Source organism: Pezoporus occidentalis, unplaced genomic scaffold, assembly GCF_034315485.1.
Source record: "Pezoporus occidentalis ecotype Australia unplaced genomic scaffold, CSIRO_AGI_Poc_V1 ctg29, whole genome shotgun sequence".
NCBI lineage: Eukaryota > Metazoa > Chordata > Aves > Psittaciformes > Psittacidae > Pezoporus > Pezoporus occidentalis.
The window spans coordinates 1911559-1928457 of record NW_026914829.1 but is presented as its reverse complement, the minus strand read 5'-3'; the positions used below and the strand labels follow the sequence as shown (position 1 = coordinate 1928457).

General features: G+C 38.2%; 1 protein-coding gene across 7 annotated transcripts in view; it reads right to left on the bottom strand.

The window, feature by feature from the left end:
• Positions 1-16899, bottom strand: part of DST (dystonin) — a 298075-nt gene that overhangs the window by 81062 nt on the left and 200114 nt on the right. For all 7 annotated transcript variants that reach the window (XM_062626135.1, XM_062626136.1, XM_062626137.1 and 4 more), the window contains 12 exons: positions 15594-15770; positions 12845-12968; positions 10755-10963; positions 10171-10488; positions 9827-9993; positions 9132-9288; positions 8740-8866; positions 6591-6653; positions 5396-5631; positions 3605-3734; positions 1916-2115; positions 7-502 (listed from right to left, as the gene is read on the bottom strand). In XM_062626135.1, coding sequence (XP_062482119.1) covers positions 7-502; positions 1916-2115; positions 3605-3734; positions 5396-5631; positions 6591-6653; positions 8740-8866; positions 9132-9288; positions 9827-9993; positions 10171-10488; positions 10755-10963; positions 12845-12968; positions 15594-15770 — 2404 coding nt within the window. The remainder of the gene's footprint in view (positions 1-6; positions 503-1915; positions 2116-3604; positions 3735-5395; positions 5632-6590; positions 6654-8739; positions 8867-9131; positions 9289-9826; positions 9994-10170; positions 10489-10754; positions 10964-12844; positions 12969-15593; positions 15771-16899) is intronic.

Sequence of the window (16899 nt, the reverse complement as noted above, 5' to 3'; positions counted from 1 at the left end):
ACTAACCTGCTTTTTGCTCAATATCCTTAAATGATTTTAAGAGGCCATCTAGCTGTCTTGTAAGTTCCGCTTTCAAATACTCTTCTCCAACCAGTGTTGACAGCTCTTCACAAAGAGCTTGAGCTGCATTTATATTCTTCATTTCCTGCTCTATTTCCTCCTTCATTTCTCTAGCAACTTCCAGCTGTTGTTTCACAGCATCAGGTTGTGTACTCACAGCCAGGCTGCTGCTTAGTTTGCTATCCAAGGCCCTTAGTTTATCAGATAGACTTCTGAGTAGACTTTGATACTCTGTACTTTTCACAATGGCTTGGTCAATTAGGTCACATCTGCTCCTCAGTTGGCCAGTCAGGCTGTCCCATTTTTGTGCCACAGCTGTCAGTTGCTCTTTTACAATTTCATGGGAGGGTGGATGTTCACCAGGTCTCTTCAGAATCCCTTCACCAGCCATAGTTAATTGCTCGTATTGTGGCTTTCTGGTGTCAAACTCTTTGAGCAGAATCTGGTAAAAAAGAAAAATTTAAAAAAGCATTTAACTTCATGAAAAAAAGAAGCCAAGTGCTCCTGACAAAAATCTTCTGGAATCTGAAGAAGCTAGGCTGTCTTATTGAGTAATCGATCCCCAAGTTTAAAAGCCAGTGAAATAATTGCATCTCCTACACATAAACTTTTGTTTCCAAGCATTCACATCAAAGAATCAGGTTCATTTACATATTATCTAATGGAAATTCAATCAGTAGATACAGGTAAACAATTCTGTTAAGACTACAGTAATTAAGTTACCGTACCAAGTAAAATATTGCTGTTTAGTTTCAAGCACTGCCTTCCTTCCCAGACAGTTTCAATATTTGTCTTCAGATAGAACTTCAAAGAAAGCATATTCTAACGTTATGTTGCAATATATTATTATAGCACAGAGGATATTTGAATAATTCACAAAATGAGTGAATGTGCACTGTAAGAACTTTAAAGTTGATGTCACTGCTTCCCAGTATTTTTTATTTTTAGTCAGTAAGTCACAGTGCTTGAAGAAGGAGGGACAAGTATCATGCCTTTATTTTACACAACATTCCAAACCCTTTATTTCTAAGTCAGTTAGATTTAACTGTCAAGGACTGTTACGTGATACACAAAAGTTTTATGCCAGCTGTCTAGATTTTTGAAGCACTCAGAAACCAATATTAAGTCATTTTCACACAGTATTAGTTCATTTCACATGCACAGTTCATGTTTTAAACACTTCATTTTAATCAATATTGATATGCCAGCTTTAATAATATTTTTGCAAAATACAGATGTTATTTCTTATCACAGTTTAAAATAATTGACAGCAATATAAATGTTTGAAATTAACATTTCTAGTTTCTGCAACTTTGTCCACCTTTCTTTTGTCTGCAGTTGGCTGTATTTCTGTAAGTAAACTATTCCACTTTTTCATTATACTTTTAGTCTTTCGTGTTCTTGGCTCCATATCTACTCACAGTACTGCATTTCACTCACCTTCATTGTTTTGTTAGCTACTGCTGCAATCAAGTGAGTAAAGTCTCAAGAAGCTAGTTCTACAATGTCAACTGTATATGAAGACTGACCATAAAACGTAGCATACACAATCAAATTAATAAAACTTCAAAGGAACATTTACATCTGACTACAGAGAAACTACAGTATGGGCAAAACAAAAAAATTTTATCAGAAGATCAGTATCTCCTTTAGCTGTTCTGATCTCTACTCTTACGATAATTTTTTCATGTCATTACTGTAGTCAAGTAGGACTTAAGCTGGTTATTTGCTGATAAAAAAAAAGTAATGTCTCACACTAACTTCACTGTACTCTATCCAGATGCAAATCAGTACTTTGCTAGGAGCAAAAAAGCAGAAGAAACTTAAATCAAAAATGAATGCTGGGACTACTCACCTGAACCTGTTGCTTTTGTGTATTGAGCATATTAGGATCAATTGATAGCGGTCCCAGCACACTGACCATTAGCTCCTTTTCCACAAGCCAGTGTTTTAGCTGAGTTTCTGCTGTCTGGAACTGGGTCAGGTAATTTGAAGACTCCTCCAGTTTTTGTTGTCTTTCAGATGCAACTTGATTGAGTTCTTTCCATTTGGAATCTAACAACAATAATGTTAACATATTGCATGCACATTCTAGCAGATGGGTTGTCAGACAGCAGACTAGATATGAAACATAAACGGAGCTCTCTAATAAGGCTTCTTGATGATTAACTCCAGATGGCTTATTGCAGTGACTCGGCAAATACATCTTTTAACAGTCAGATCCATATACACTTGGATGAAGGTCTGCAGTTTAGCACAGCCACATATGGAACTTTTAGAGCAATGAATATACAATGTGTAATAAATGGGGATTAGAATATTACAAAATGAAATACCACCAAATTCAGGTGTTGGTATCAAATGATGTAAAAGCCAAAGGCTGTACTCAGTTAAAACTTAGCTGCCTGATTTAGATAGACAAATCTTTCTGCTTATTCAGTAAAAAGAAGCAGACACCTTTACAAGGGTGAGCAGAAGCCCAAATTTAAGCTTCTACTCTGAGCAGCCCTCTGAAAGCACACACCTCTTTTAAATGTCTGTATTAGGAGCCGGTAGAGATTAACTGCCTCATTTAGACATCTAAACCAGGTACCTAGTGACAGGCCATGAGAATACTTCTGTGCACACCTATTTCAAAAGTGCTGTGTCAGTTTAGGTTCACACCTAGGCCAATCTATGGTCTTGTAACCTCCCCATTGCCTCTGCGATACTGTCAGTGCTTGCTCATTCAGCTTTGATCTTTTGGGAAGTCTCACTGTCCCTGAATTTCACCCCTGTTTTTTCAGGGCTTTTTTTTGCCACTTCACTGTCTTTGAACTCTGCTCATTCCATAATAATTCTCTTTCAACACTACTCAAGTTCTGTTTGAGACCTTACCTGCTACTTAAACTTTTCAGAGTTTCACTTACAAACAGGAGAGGTCGGAAAAATTCTCAGCTTTAAAATTATTCTTCTTGCAGCTATAGAAATGCTTTTCAGTATGAAACAAGACTGACCTATGATTTATTTAAAATATTACAAACCTAAGAAGAATTTTTAGAAGATCATGATGATTATGCACAGCAGTATCTCAAAATCTATTGTCCAAAAATGGTAATTTCCATTTTTTAGGGCAAAATTTATGGAATCAATTTTAGAAAATGGCAAGAAGCCACCAAAATCACAAAATGACAAAAGCCACCAGTGCATGGGAAAAAAAGCATGAAAAAGAGCATTACCAAGAACTCAAACTGTTCTTTACATGAAACATGTATCTCGAGCAGAAACTGACCAGTTGAGTTTTAGCTGCACACTATTCAAAAAAGATAAAGCTCTCTCAAACAGGGCGTCAACCTATAGCTTTTCACAATTGCAGTATAAATTCAAAATCATGGACACATGTGTAATTACTCCAGATCTACACTCTTGTAAAGGGAGTTATTTCCCAAAAAATTAAGGAGAGAGTAAGACATTAAAAATAGTAGTGATTGCTAATACATTAAAAAACTCAGAATAAACCAACTTCTAAATCAGTCTGAGCTATAATACAGCTTTACTGAAGTACCTATTTTATCCAATGTTTGTCTCCACTTGGGCGCCTCAGGAGAGTCAGGGTTCTTCTCCAACAGCTCTGTCACTTTGTCCTTCAGTTCCTGCACTTTATTCACACTTTGCTTTAATTCAGTTTCAAAAAGCTGAAAATTCAAGTGATAAAATATGCAAATAAATAAAAGACTAAAGAAGAGTAAAGCCTAAAGTTTGAAGTCCATAATACTGAGATGCTAAGCATGAAGATAATAACTATCTAACACTTCCACATTTTCCACTTTTCTGCTATGACTCTCAAAACACTTTATAATAGCATATGTTGCTGGTCAGGGTTTTCTGGGGAGAGAAAATCTGACAGATTTAAACTACAGTAATAATAACAATTATTGTTTAATTTGAACAAATAACAGAACTAGAAGAATTCAAATAAATAAGATCTACTAGGTCTCATCATATTCACATATACTTGGATTCCCTTCTTGTACAAAAGACAAACTGACAAACACACAGTACAGTTCACAGCAGAAATAACTCAGCTAGCACCAGCAGAGAGGAGCATGGTGTGGCCTCATTTACCTCAGTGGAAATCCTGCTACCACAGACATACTGCTTCTTGTAGCTCACCTAGAACCATAGTTAATGACCACCACAGCTTAAAGTGACTGAGATGCCCCAGCAATTCCTAATTCATGCTGTTCTTGAAGAAAGAAATGAACAGTCCTTACATGCCTTGCAAAGGGCTCTTACATGAATATTTTCAAGTAACAAAGCTTGCCCTATGGAGCTGCATTTTAATTATCTAAAAACTACTAAAAGAAACATTGAACAAACTGTGCTTGATTTAGAAATTAGTAAAAGGTCCAGCTGCTTCAGAAAGATGACCTTTGCCTGAGCACTCACTCAGTTTTCCAACTGTGAACACTTCTCTACTACTACACCAGGGGTAAGATGGTTATGTTAGCCTTGCGCATTCTCTGTTGAAAAATTAGGAGCTAGCTTTCTTCCACATCTAGTCTGAGTTTTAGGCCTGAAAGTAATCTAAGTCTGAGGAAAGTTGGTAGCTGTTCAGCTTACTTTTTAAGGGTGACCCCCCCCCCAAATATAAAAGAAGAACCTCAGCTGAAGCAAATTCTGTCCTTGTCTATGCACAATCACAGGCAAGGAAAAATTTTCTCTATGCCTCACATTACCCTTTACAGACCAGTCTTTATATGTGTAAACATTGCCCTTCGTTGCTAGAAAAGCAAGTCTCCAATGCTGAAACAGGACAGAAGCTTACTGCTGATTCAGTGCTTTTCTTCTATCAATTAAAAAACAGGGAGGAGACTATTGTGCAGCTATATAACTTAACAAGCATAACATGGCTGCTGAAGAGAAACACTGCCTTGGAACAGACATAAGCCACTACAGCTGCAGCGACTGGGAGGTCTGTGGAGTGTCAGTGAACCAGCAGCAGCTGCAGAAATAGCTTTCGGATAGATACAGCTCTTCAGATCTTACAAGCAACCTGGTATATATCTCTAAACCAGTAAGGAGACCAAAGAAGTTTATTGCATAATCAATACAGCCTCACCTATTTAAATTGGCCTCCAAAATTATTATTTTCTGACCTGCATGACTCCTCTCTGACACAGTGCTCCTTTTACTCCACTGACAGTTTGCCAGATTTGCTCTAAGCATGACTGGCATGCTTACTAGGATCATTTAAATACCCTCTGCAACATTAAGCTAGGCTGAGATGCAAGTTATTCAAATACAATTTGCCCATTAACTGCAAGAAAGAGTATTTTTTAAAGGCACAAAGCACCTTATGTTGCTCAACTTGGGCTTTAACCGTTTCACTATCAGTTGGAGCAGCTTCCCAATCTGATGCAGTTTTGTCCATTTTTTGCAACCATTGCATCATTGACGTGGACTCTTCCTGAATATTCTGCATTTTTGAAAGCATACTTTCTAGTTCTGAAATCTTCTCCTTCAATAAAACTCCCAAATCTTCATAACTGTGATTTACATCAGACATGGCTTGTTGAACAGTTGTCAGTTCTGTAAAAGGAAAGATGCACAAAGACTGTGTTAGAGGTTACAAGCCCTTCAAACAAAACTTAGACTTCAAGAACTTTTAAACAGTGCTCTAAGTTACAATAGCTAATAGTCCCCAAGTAAGAAGTTACTGAACATTTTAAAAGTTATTTCCAATTCACTCTAAAAGTGGTAACACTACATCTGAATGACCTAATATAAGTTCCTAGTTGTAAGAGCTTCAGGTAAATTAATACTTTTCAATCTTTCTATCCATTATTATTTTAGTATTTTAAGCAACAATTCCATGACAAAAAGTTGAACATACCAGACTGCAGTTTAGTTAGTTACACAACAGCCTAACACTGCTGCAATTATTTTTTGCTCACCATTCATATATCATTAGAAATGTGTTTTATCACTGAGAGAGCACAACAGGCAGATGGTGTATTAAGTAGACTATAGTTTAGGAGAGCAGACACTGCAGACTTGGGACGTGGCATGCATAAGCACATATAAAGTGCCTGTGTCAGTTCCTTTGTTTCTGTAAAAGGGTTGGTCACACACAGTGATAAAAATGTAAGTAAAATGGGTGTCTTTGTATGTCTGTGTATGTGAGTGTTGTGAACACTGGTGGGTGTTAAGAAGTTTCAAGCCACATACACACATACTAGAATTTTCTCCAAAGCCATGTGCTACATTAAAACAACTATCCCTGTATACATTTACAGAAGTGCATATTGATTCAGAAAACACAGCCAAATTTGATCTGTCTTCAAAGAAAATACTGAAGGTATTTATACAATTCATTTTAGTATCATGCCCTAGTCAATATAGTTGCCTTACATTATGATAATGTGAATTTTCAGTCTGCTAGTGACTGCTACAAGCAGACTGATGTACAATATTAAAAAAATATATTTAAACGTTTAAAAGTAATTGGCAAGTACATTTTTTTATCACATCCTGAAATTTTTACTGACCTTTATTTTTCAGGAAATCCTGAGCTCCTGGAGCTCCTGCATCACCGTTTAACATTGTGCCACCTGTGGATTAAGAGATGAAATCCCATGCTTACTTGGACCTTTTCCCACCAAAACCCCAGCACTGCATTTCCTCTTCAAAACAGTGTGACACATAGCTGTCATTATAATTTTAAAGAAATATCTGAATGCTAACCTTGTAATAACCTTTTTTTTTTTTAGTCTTTAAATATTTTAAGGTTGTTCTATGTTTAAAGCTGCTCCAGTCATCTAGTAATGTAAGTGGGACCACATATGCACAGCATATGCATAGCAGATGGGTGTGCACATGGATGCACATGCAAGTATGCACATATGCATGATATATTAGCAGTCTTAGCTCTCACAATACTCTGCTGAATAAATTACTGTAGTAGACAAAGGTCTATGCCCTAACTATGATGCCTAATCACATCCATATGGATAACATCACTTCCTTCTTCTCTCCAAAAGGAACCTCTTCCCTACTGCCTATTGAGAATAAGATTTTATCCAGAATCTTTGGATATGGCCTTTGGTATGGGTATGGCCTGTGAAAGGGCTAGCTGGCAAACACTGAGACTCTGAGGAGAACACTAAACATTACACAGCAAAGCAGCATAAAAATGGTCATTGCATACACCACATCCAAAGGCACTGCTTACTCAGGATACCTGTACCCACCAGGGAAGTGGCTGAGTCACCACCCCGGAAGTATTTTGAAGACATGTAGATGTGGCGTGCAGGGACATGAGGTGGACAAATATCTCCCTATTTTGTCATAAGCACTTGACAGGCATTGTAATGTGGCATCATTACTATCACTTGGAGGCAGCTACTCACCCAGGTAAGCCCTACTAGTTAAACATAGTTTCAAAGCCTCTAGACCCAAGGCTACATGGGCTTTGTAAAACGCTATCAGACCACAGAGCTGGGCAAATGGTCAAGCTACAGAGAACTGCAAGGAGAATCACTTCCTGCTCCCCTGCATATATGTATTCCCCGATGAGCAACTGACAGAGAAAGATTAATGTTTGCCTTGGAAAAGGCATCCACCCCACAGTACCAGCTGGACAGTGAGGACCACATTAGTGGCAGCTGGAGGATGGCAAGAGAAAACAAACCAGATAAGAGAAGTCACAGGCCCCAGCCAGAGCCTTGTAAATCTTCATGCTCTCTTAGCTGGAGTCCAATATTTATAACTGTGATTAAGTGATACACAGTACAACTCTTGTCCAGGAGGGCAAATACTCTCTTATCTGGAGGATTACAGCTCCTCTCATATGCTAGTTATTCCATTATTTTTCTATCTGGATATGAAGGAGTAGAGAAAGGGGCCAAGGAAGGAGGCCAAATATCCCATGTAAGATTCCAAAATGTTCTTCAAATGTTTTTTACTTAAAATTCAAACAAGAATGAAACCAGAGACAGTTACCACAAAGAGATCTGAGAAAGCATTCTACTCTTGCCAAATAGGTATCCTCCAGCAGTCCCTACCGTCCCAATCTTTTGCAGATGACCAGTGAAGGCCAACATACTTGAATTTGTTTCCAGACCTGACTGAAAATGTGCTTATGGCCATTAAAACACCTTAGGTAGCACATGCCTTGAACTATGGCTTGAATGATACTTGGCAGAATTACTGGATTATGTAAAATAAATTAACATTTAAACAGTAGAGTACAGAAAATCATGGAAATGGATTTGCTGCCTATAAAATCAGATTACCAGTAAAAAGCTCCAGACTGGAAATACATTTTGGCCCAGAAAAGTCACGCTGAGATACGGAGCTGATTCCCTTTCATGCTTTTGTTTCCACTAAATCATTAACTGGCATTAATTATGCTATTGTATCAGGATGAGTAGGCTCACTTTTTGGATAAAACATGTCCTCATCACCCTTCTAACAAAAAGTCCATGACTCTGTAAACCTTTATATGCTTCTTTGGTGTCACACGAATAGCCTTGTGGCCATTAAGGAGGTACCTCTGTGGCAGCAATGGTGTGCAGTGTTTACAAAAGGAGGGTTTGTATTTCTTCTACTTGTGGGTAAGTGAAGCACTGAACACTACTCACAGTAAGTCCATTTCTCACCATCAGAAGTTTTCTGGAATGAGGTGAAGGTGCATACCTGACTTTGCAACTGCTCTCAGTTTGGCAGGAGAAGTCACAGCAGTAATTAGATTACACAGCAATGTTCCTCTGCTGTTCATTTTCTGCAGTTCAGGGGCTTTTGATGTCCATTCATCTTTTAAATTCTGGTTAAGAAAGACAGTAATTTGCTCATTACAAAACTGATTTCAGACTTAGAAGATTTACTATAGAGAAAGAAACAACCTTGCTACTAGGGAATCCCCTGAAGTATATCCAAACATGCGAAGGAAATGGGAATGTAAATGCAGACAGCAAGCTCCCTTGTCCCAGTCACTGTGACTGCTTACAACTGAAGTCTGTACTTTTCTGTTAGTAATAGATGCCCTATTTCCTTCAGCTGTATCTCACTTTCCCTCTACAATGTCTTACCAATGTATCTTCCAAAGGTTTCTTTAATTCCTCTGTATTCAGAGAGGGTTGTGCTGCTGGAATTCGTTCTGTCGTCTCTTTTATCCATTTCTTTAATGATTCTACAAGGAGCTCAAAAGCATCCATTTGCTTCTGACAAGATGATACATCCTCTTCTCTAGACAATTAAAGACAATTAAAGGAATGACAGTGTTCCTTCTGATAATCAACCCAACAGATATTATCAATTTGCTATTGCTATTCCCAAATTCAAAGAGTCACAAAAGCCAATTTTATGGATATGAGCAGAATGTGGAAAATCTAGTCTTGCTGTACAAGAAGTTTGTAAGGAAGCTCTAATAATTTATCCAGCAGCCTGATTCCAAACAGTACTCTAAAGCACTTTGCACAAGCAGCAATTTATTTTCTATCAGAGAAGAGGGGAAGTAGAGTTTTCTTGGAACTGACAGGACTCCAGTCAATATCACAAAATTTAAACAGCACTTGTCTTTACAGCCCACATTAGAGCTCTTGAACCAGAGAGACTAACTACAGAGGCATTTCCGAATAGAATCTTGTTTTGTTTTTAAATTAGAAAGCTCTCTTACTACATGGTTAACTGCAATCTCTTGAGATTGCATGTGAGAAGACAGCAGTCATCACAACATGCACCGTATTATTAGCCAAAGTGGAAACACTTTCATTGTTCAACTTACTTTTCCTTTACAGTCTCCTCTACCTCCCTGAACTTCTTTGACAAAGCATTTACTTTTTCTAATACCAATGCTTTATCTCCAGGAAGAGCACGTAATGAAAGTTCTTCAAGAAGCTGTTGCAAAACTTCTAGATCCTTCTTATGTTGTGCCAATTCTACACTAGCTTCCTGCAAAATAGAATTACATTCTTCATATTAGACTTTACAATCACTTGTTCAAAACTGAATTCTTGATTTTAGCTAACCAACCGAAGCTGGGATACAAGCATGCCTTATTTGTTATTCAATCACTTAGATGAGTTAAACTAGAAATGCACAACATATTCAAATGGAATGTTATAGTACCTGCATATATTGAGACACTTCACTAACATCCTTTCTTGGTGCCTCTGTCTCACTGAGTGCCTGGTTTTTCTCATCTATAAATGACTGAAGTTTCTCTGACAGACCTTCAAATAACTCCACTTTAGTCTTCAACTCCTCCATTTTTATAAGCTTCTCTTTATGCCTGCTACTTGCTTCAGAAAATCGTCCTGAAAGTTCACTCATTTTAGCTTGCAGTGTGGATGCAGTGGATGGATCTGATGTTTCTGTGAACTTCTTAACTTTTTCATTCATGGTGTTTATACTGCTTTGGCGGCCCGCAATGTCTTGTTCTAGCATCTGAAACAAACAAGAACTACTTTGTATTGCTTATAACTAAATTTTAAGATTTGAAACTGGTCCACCATAGGAAGCAACAAATCAGTACGCTAGATAATCAGTGTAGATCTATTTCAGGTACAAAAAACCTTATGTGCAGTTTCGCTTCACAAAACAGTCCTCTTTATTAAGTATTTGGAATCTGCTATAGGTGTTAAACTAGGATTTTAATTATCTCTTGAATTCTGATTTATCAAATGTTTCTTTTTTCAAAGAATGCTACTTACAATGCTTTTACTAATAATATCCTGAATAGCAGCAGAATTCAAAGGCACTTGGTCTTGTTCTTCAAGACTCTTTTCAACTCCTTCCATCCAGTCCAGCATTTCATCCAAGCCATCCTGCACACTTAGAGATCGTGTCAGTGTTATTTGGAGCTTCTCATTCCTTTCATTCACTGATTTGGATAAATTGTCATACCTCTCCACAATATCATCTGATAAAGAGAAAATATATTCAAATGTTTTCCTTTAGTAAAACTAAGCTTTTAATTCATTTTACAAGTTCTTATGAGGTGCGAGTCAAATATTGCCAATATCAGGATGAAGCAAAAGCACCAGCTTTATTCAGAAAAAAAACACACAAGCAAAGATCAAAATCTTCAAATAGAGCCAAGAAGCCCACAGGAGAAGGGAAATGAAGAAGCAGCTTACAGCTGTACTTCCCAGCTTTTAGAAACTGGTTCCCATGCAGATCTAGGTTTTGACAGCTATTGACTGTTCCCAAGAAATACAATAGTATAAGACAGCTCTTTTACGATTATGTCTCTTATGTTATTGTTAGAGCTGCAAGGTTCTTCCAGATGGTTCTTCATTAGACCTTCAACACTTTGGGATAAACCTCTGAAAGTTACAAATTCCATGTATCTCCCATGGAATTTCATCACCAGCCCCAAAGAGGCAAGCCCATGCTTGTTTTATTTTGTTGCTTTGCAATTTACTTACGGGATTCCAGTAAGAGACAAGTTGTGTGACACACATAAAGTCTTCAAACTTCAGACAGTGGTGAATGTCATGCTGTGCTACTTCTCACAACTGACAGGAAAGAGTATTGGGTGTAGGTGGCAAGGTTTTGGGCCAGAAGAGGCATGGGGCTGCCCTATGATAGACACAAGTGGTTCCAGACAGCTCCAAATGACCCACCACAGAGCAGGGCGGAGCTCCTCAGCCAAGCTGGTGGTGTCTCTGAGAAAATGTATTCAAGAAAGAGGAAAGTGCTGCCTGGGACTGAGAATTAAGGGAAAAGAAAGTGTGAAAAGCAGCCCTGCAGACATCAAGGTTAGACAAGAAAATGAGGGAAAATGTGTTCCAGGAGCAGAGATTCCCCTGAAGCCTGCGGATGACCATGCTGAAGCATATAACCCCACTGCAGCACATGGAGGACCCTGTGCTGGAGAAGGTGGATATTCCCTGAAGAAACTGCAGCACATAGAGAGCCCAAACTGGGGCATGATTATCCTGAAAGATTTCAGCCCATAGAGAAGACCTACGGTAGAGCAGGTGAAAAGTGTGAGGAGCTGTTACTGGGCTGACCACAATGACCCATTCCTCACTCACCTTGCACTGTTTGGCAGGGAGGAGATATGAGTAGCTGGGAAAAAACGAGTGATGGTGAGCGTGGAAAAAAAGGTGTTGCTTCAATGGGTCATTGCTTCTCACTATTGAAATATATCTTATTTGGCAATAAATGAAATTTAATTTTCCTCAAGTCAAGTCTGTTTTGCCCATGACTTGTAATTGGTAAGTGATCCCCCTGCCTTCATCTCAACCTATGGGCTTTTCCATCTTATTTTCTACCCCCATCCTGTTGGGCAACAGGAGTGAGAGAGCAGCTGGCTGGGCATCTGACAGCCAGCCAAGGTCAACCCCATCGCAGACAGCTTCTTGAAGTCAGAAGGAAATAGTTCCTTGGCTAAGCAAACTTCAAATAATTACTTGGAAACATAAAATTGGAGTCAGTTCCTTGAACCTTACCATGCTCCTTCCCACAGGAGAATTTACGATCCTCAGCAAATAACTACCTCTGTTTGGCATGCCCATCAGTAACATGAGAATTAAACATAATCCCAATTTTGGAGGTGGTGGGTGGAGGTGGGAGGGTGTAAGAATAAAATGACAGCTTTTAAGTGGAAATCACATGGATCAATGTAGCAGACAGACCAACAATGAAGTTACTGTGTTGAAATAGCTTATGACTCAGCAAAACATGGACTTGAACAATGACACAAGAATGTTAAAATGCTGTATTTTGTCACTTCCAGTACCTGCATGCAGACACAAGTGATAAAAAGAGGTATTAAGAAAAGTAAACATTTTACCCAGTGTTTTCTGAATCTCATCTTTGTCTGGCATCAACTCTCCCCTTGTATCCAATAACACTTCAGCAGCTTTTTTCAGTTTTTCTACAGCAATTTGGTGGTTTGAAACTTGTCCCTGAAGAACCTGTAAAATTCCACAATTATCAGTTATACTTTTCAGTACAGCCAGTAGTTACGTTTGCAAGGCTTAAGTTACAGCATACAATTTACACTTAGCGCTGGGAATAAACTAACTCAACTTATGAGCTCTTCTAAGAAGAATCTTCACCAGTGGCTATGATTGCTGTTGACTATCTGGCCTTTGTTTTAGTTTATTCACCATCTTTTTCATCTTCTGTTGTACAGTACTTCTCTGACTCAACTGATTTCTTGCACGTAACTTTGAAATGTGTTTTTTGATTAATTGTTTTTAAAGATCACTTGTATAGACTCATGTACTATCCAGAAGAAAAATAAATGTATTTTTCAACTCAGCATTAGACTACAGCTGGTGGGGGAGGTGGAACACACAGTCATCTGCAGTAGTCGCATGTTCAATGTCACTTGCATTGAAAAAGGATCAGGCTGGTATCGCAGCGTAAACAGCAACATACTGAAACAAAACGATTGACTTCACAGTTTATGAGTCTCCTGAGGCCAGTGCCATTGGATTATGCCTAGGTTTGTCCATCTAACCAAGGAACACAGGTTTAGAGACTAGGCCAACAGTCACTTGCTCCAGAGTCAACAGAGAAAGACAGGAAGGCTGAAACAACTTCTGAAAGTGTCTTTCTCTCCCCAGTGTATAAAAGTACTTTAGGATCAATAGTCTTTATTTCAGGCATCTGTGCTAGTGTATATGATGTATTTTTGTTTTGATTTCTTACTTTATACAAGTCCAAAATGAAGGGACTTCTCATTTATCTTTTGATACATACTAATTCAATGAACATATGACTCAGAAGGTAAACCTATTTGCCCTGCCAGGACAAAGAAGTCATGTCAGTGCATTCAGCACTGTTATCCAGAGCACAGCAGTGTGCCAGAACATAGCATAGTGGGTCTTATTGACCCACTTGACACAATAAAACTCAGACAGACCTGAGAATATTTTTTCCTTATACTAGACAAATACAGTGTACTTGCGGAGGTAGAAAACAAAAAGTACCAGAAAACCTTGTATGCTGTTAGAAAGCAAGCAAGCTGATGCTAGGAGCACTGAAGAACAGTTAATCCCTATAAAAAGATTAGACCCCACCATGGTGCCAAGGTCTGTGTCTAGCTGGATTATCAGCTGCATGTGCTGCCTATCAGCGACAGCTCTTAGTTGCAACACCTGACTTCGTCAAAAATACTCTTTGTTCTGCTTTCATTAACTGGCTTGCTTTCTTCCGCCTCCTGTTTTTTCTGATGCTTTGGATCTTTTGACACATTGTACCCTCTCCCTTCTTCCAAGCTCATATTCATTAAGTATTCTTTTGTGTGGCAAGTAATCCATGTAGGTGTCTCATAAAGATCCCCAGTACTCACTCCTTTTGTATTACTTGCATGAAAATTGGCATTATATAGGATATAATTCTCTTTGGCATAAGAAACAAAGCTTCAAATCGTAATTGGTGTTATTACTACTTTTCTAGCCCTTGGAAGCACAAATGTGTCCCACTGTCAGGAGTTCAAAATTTACACTTTCAATTTTGACATCTTAAAACATCACTAGGATTTGTCTCCTTTGATGTGTCATGCACCAAAGTGTTTGGCAATACCAATGGCAGGTTTGAAAGATACTGTGTGGTAAAGGTAACTACTTCTCAGGCAGATGCATGGGAAATTGGTTAAAGCATGTACCTTCCAAGAGCCACTGACTATCATTTGTCAATAGTAAACATATCAGACCTTCACTGATACTCCACATATCATAGACAAAACCAGTGAGGAAATGCTCAACTAACAGCCTTGCCCACTGAAAAATAATCTTGCATTTTTTTATAGTATAGATGAATGAATGTGTTCATGACCATGATCAAGATTCAGTCCAAAGATGACAGACTGTATGAAACTTTATGTAGCTCACCTTATACCTGGGTTCCTAAAGCCTTCTGTAAACCTACATTTTACGCAGCTAGCTGGAGTTTTACCTTAAGTCTCCATCATCAACCTGTCTTGCCTCCACTAGGATATACATAAAGTTGTGAGGATGAGGGTTAGTGCAGAAAAAAAAAACCAAAATACTGTTTTTTTGTGCAGTTCAAATTATGTTACAGTCACTCTCTGCAAGGCATATAGCCCTGGATACAACGGGGGCAGGCAAACAGGCTGGTCACAGCACACTGCTTATTCAGTAAGATCCCTTGCATAATGCAGTAATGCACAAATGTGAACATAGAAAAGCAGGTCACAGACAACAAACATCAAATAGTTTTTCCTATCAGGAAGTCTGTCCCAAGCCCTACTCTATTGCAAACTATAATCATTAAATCCTTTTTTAGTTCAAAAACTTCCCAGGTTTCACCCTATCTTTTGCTAAGTGATATGAAAAACATCTTGCTTTCATCACTCCTAATGGCACCTTGGGCCCACATTTTTTTTCACCCTAGTGCTTTTCAGGTAACACTCTGAACAGCTGAATTTCAGAACTATGATAGCTGCATGCCCATGTGCAAGGCAAGAATTTGGCCTGCAGCCACTTGGATTACATTAGATTAGCCTACTTTTCAGACAAAAAGCAGTTCCTTATAAGACAGAAGTACTTCTGGTTTTTAAAGCTTTTCACCTTGGTTTCTTCTAGTTGTCTCTGGAGATTTTTGGGATCCGCTGCAATTGGCTCTGAGAGTTGTTTGTTCACAGTGATTTCAGAGGCTTGGAGAGCAGATGAAAGTCCAGATGATGCATCTTCATAATGCTGGTATTTATCCACCAGGTCTTTAAGGTTATTTCCAAGGATGCTACACTAAAAGAGTAGAAAACAAACAAGCTAATACCCAAGCGTTAAAATGTGTGCTGCATTTCATAGCAATCTCAAGGTCATACTTTCCTTCCTGAAATACTACATGATTTTTTTTCCTATCATCATTCCACTGTCTAAGTGATTTCTGAACTTAAGCATGACAGCTGGACAGGCTATGCAGGTCATCCCAGTTTGTGCTCCTCAAGTGTGAGTTAGGCTGAATTCACTGATGCAGGTGGGAAACTGGAATCTAACCCATTATACTGGAATAAAAAAAGCATTAGCAATACTTTTTGATCCATCAATGTAAAAGATTCTTTATCAGCGCTCTGACACCAAAAATGCAGCCAGTGGAAACTAGAATTTTTCTTCAAAAACAGAAGATACATGTATGTTCACTGAACTACAGGCAGCAGAATATTGCTCTCGTAAATACTTTACCTGCATAACAAATCCAAAGTGATATGGCTCAGTATTGCAGATACACTTTGTTCTGGTCACTTAAGAATGTCATCTGACCAAGATCCTACTAGTCCTATATGTTATCATGCCCCAAAATATAAACAGTGAATAATCACATAAAAAGGTCAGTGGAACTCTTTCAGACTTTTCTGGAGATATTTAACAAGCAAATCTGATTGTATCAAATCATAATATTTATAAACAGTTACTTTCAAAATTTATAGTCTGAACTTTCCATACACTGTATTTTCATACTTATATATGGCACTTGTTCTCCATCTGCTGGGCAAACATAGAATGCACTCATTTTCATAACCAGTTAACTGACTTTAAGATTCCTTCAACATATAAGCCTATAAAGTCATACGCCTGTGTGTGAATACAGATCTATAAAAATGAAATCAACATAAATATTTACTGAAAGCAAGAAGCTTTTACAAAAGGCAAAACAATTACTACAAACCCATTTTCAACTTGGAAGATCTCACAAATTGCAGATCTCACTTTTTAGAAAGTCTTTCAAGACTCAATTTAATAAGAAAAGTCTACTTGCTGTCCTTATTTATGGTGAAATGTTTAAAGTATGTCTATTATGTCTGTGCTAGATGTATGTACGGAAGGGATAGAATTTGGTGAGTTGACAAATCTGAGACCACAAATCAAGCTGTTG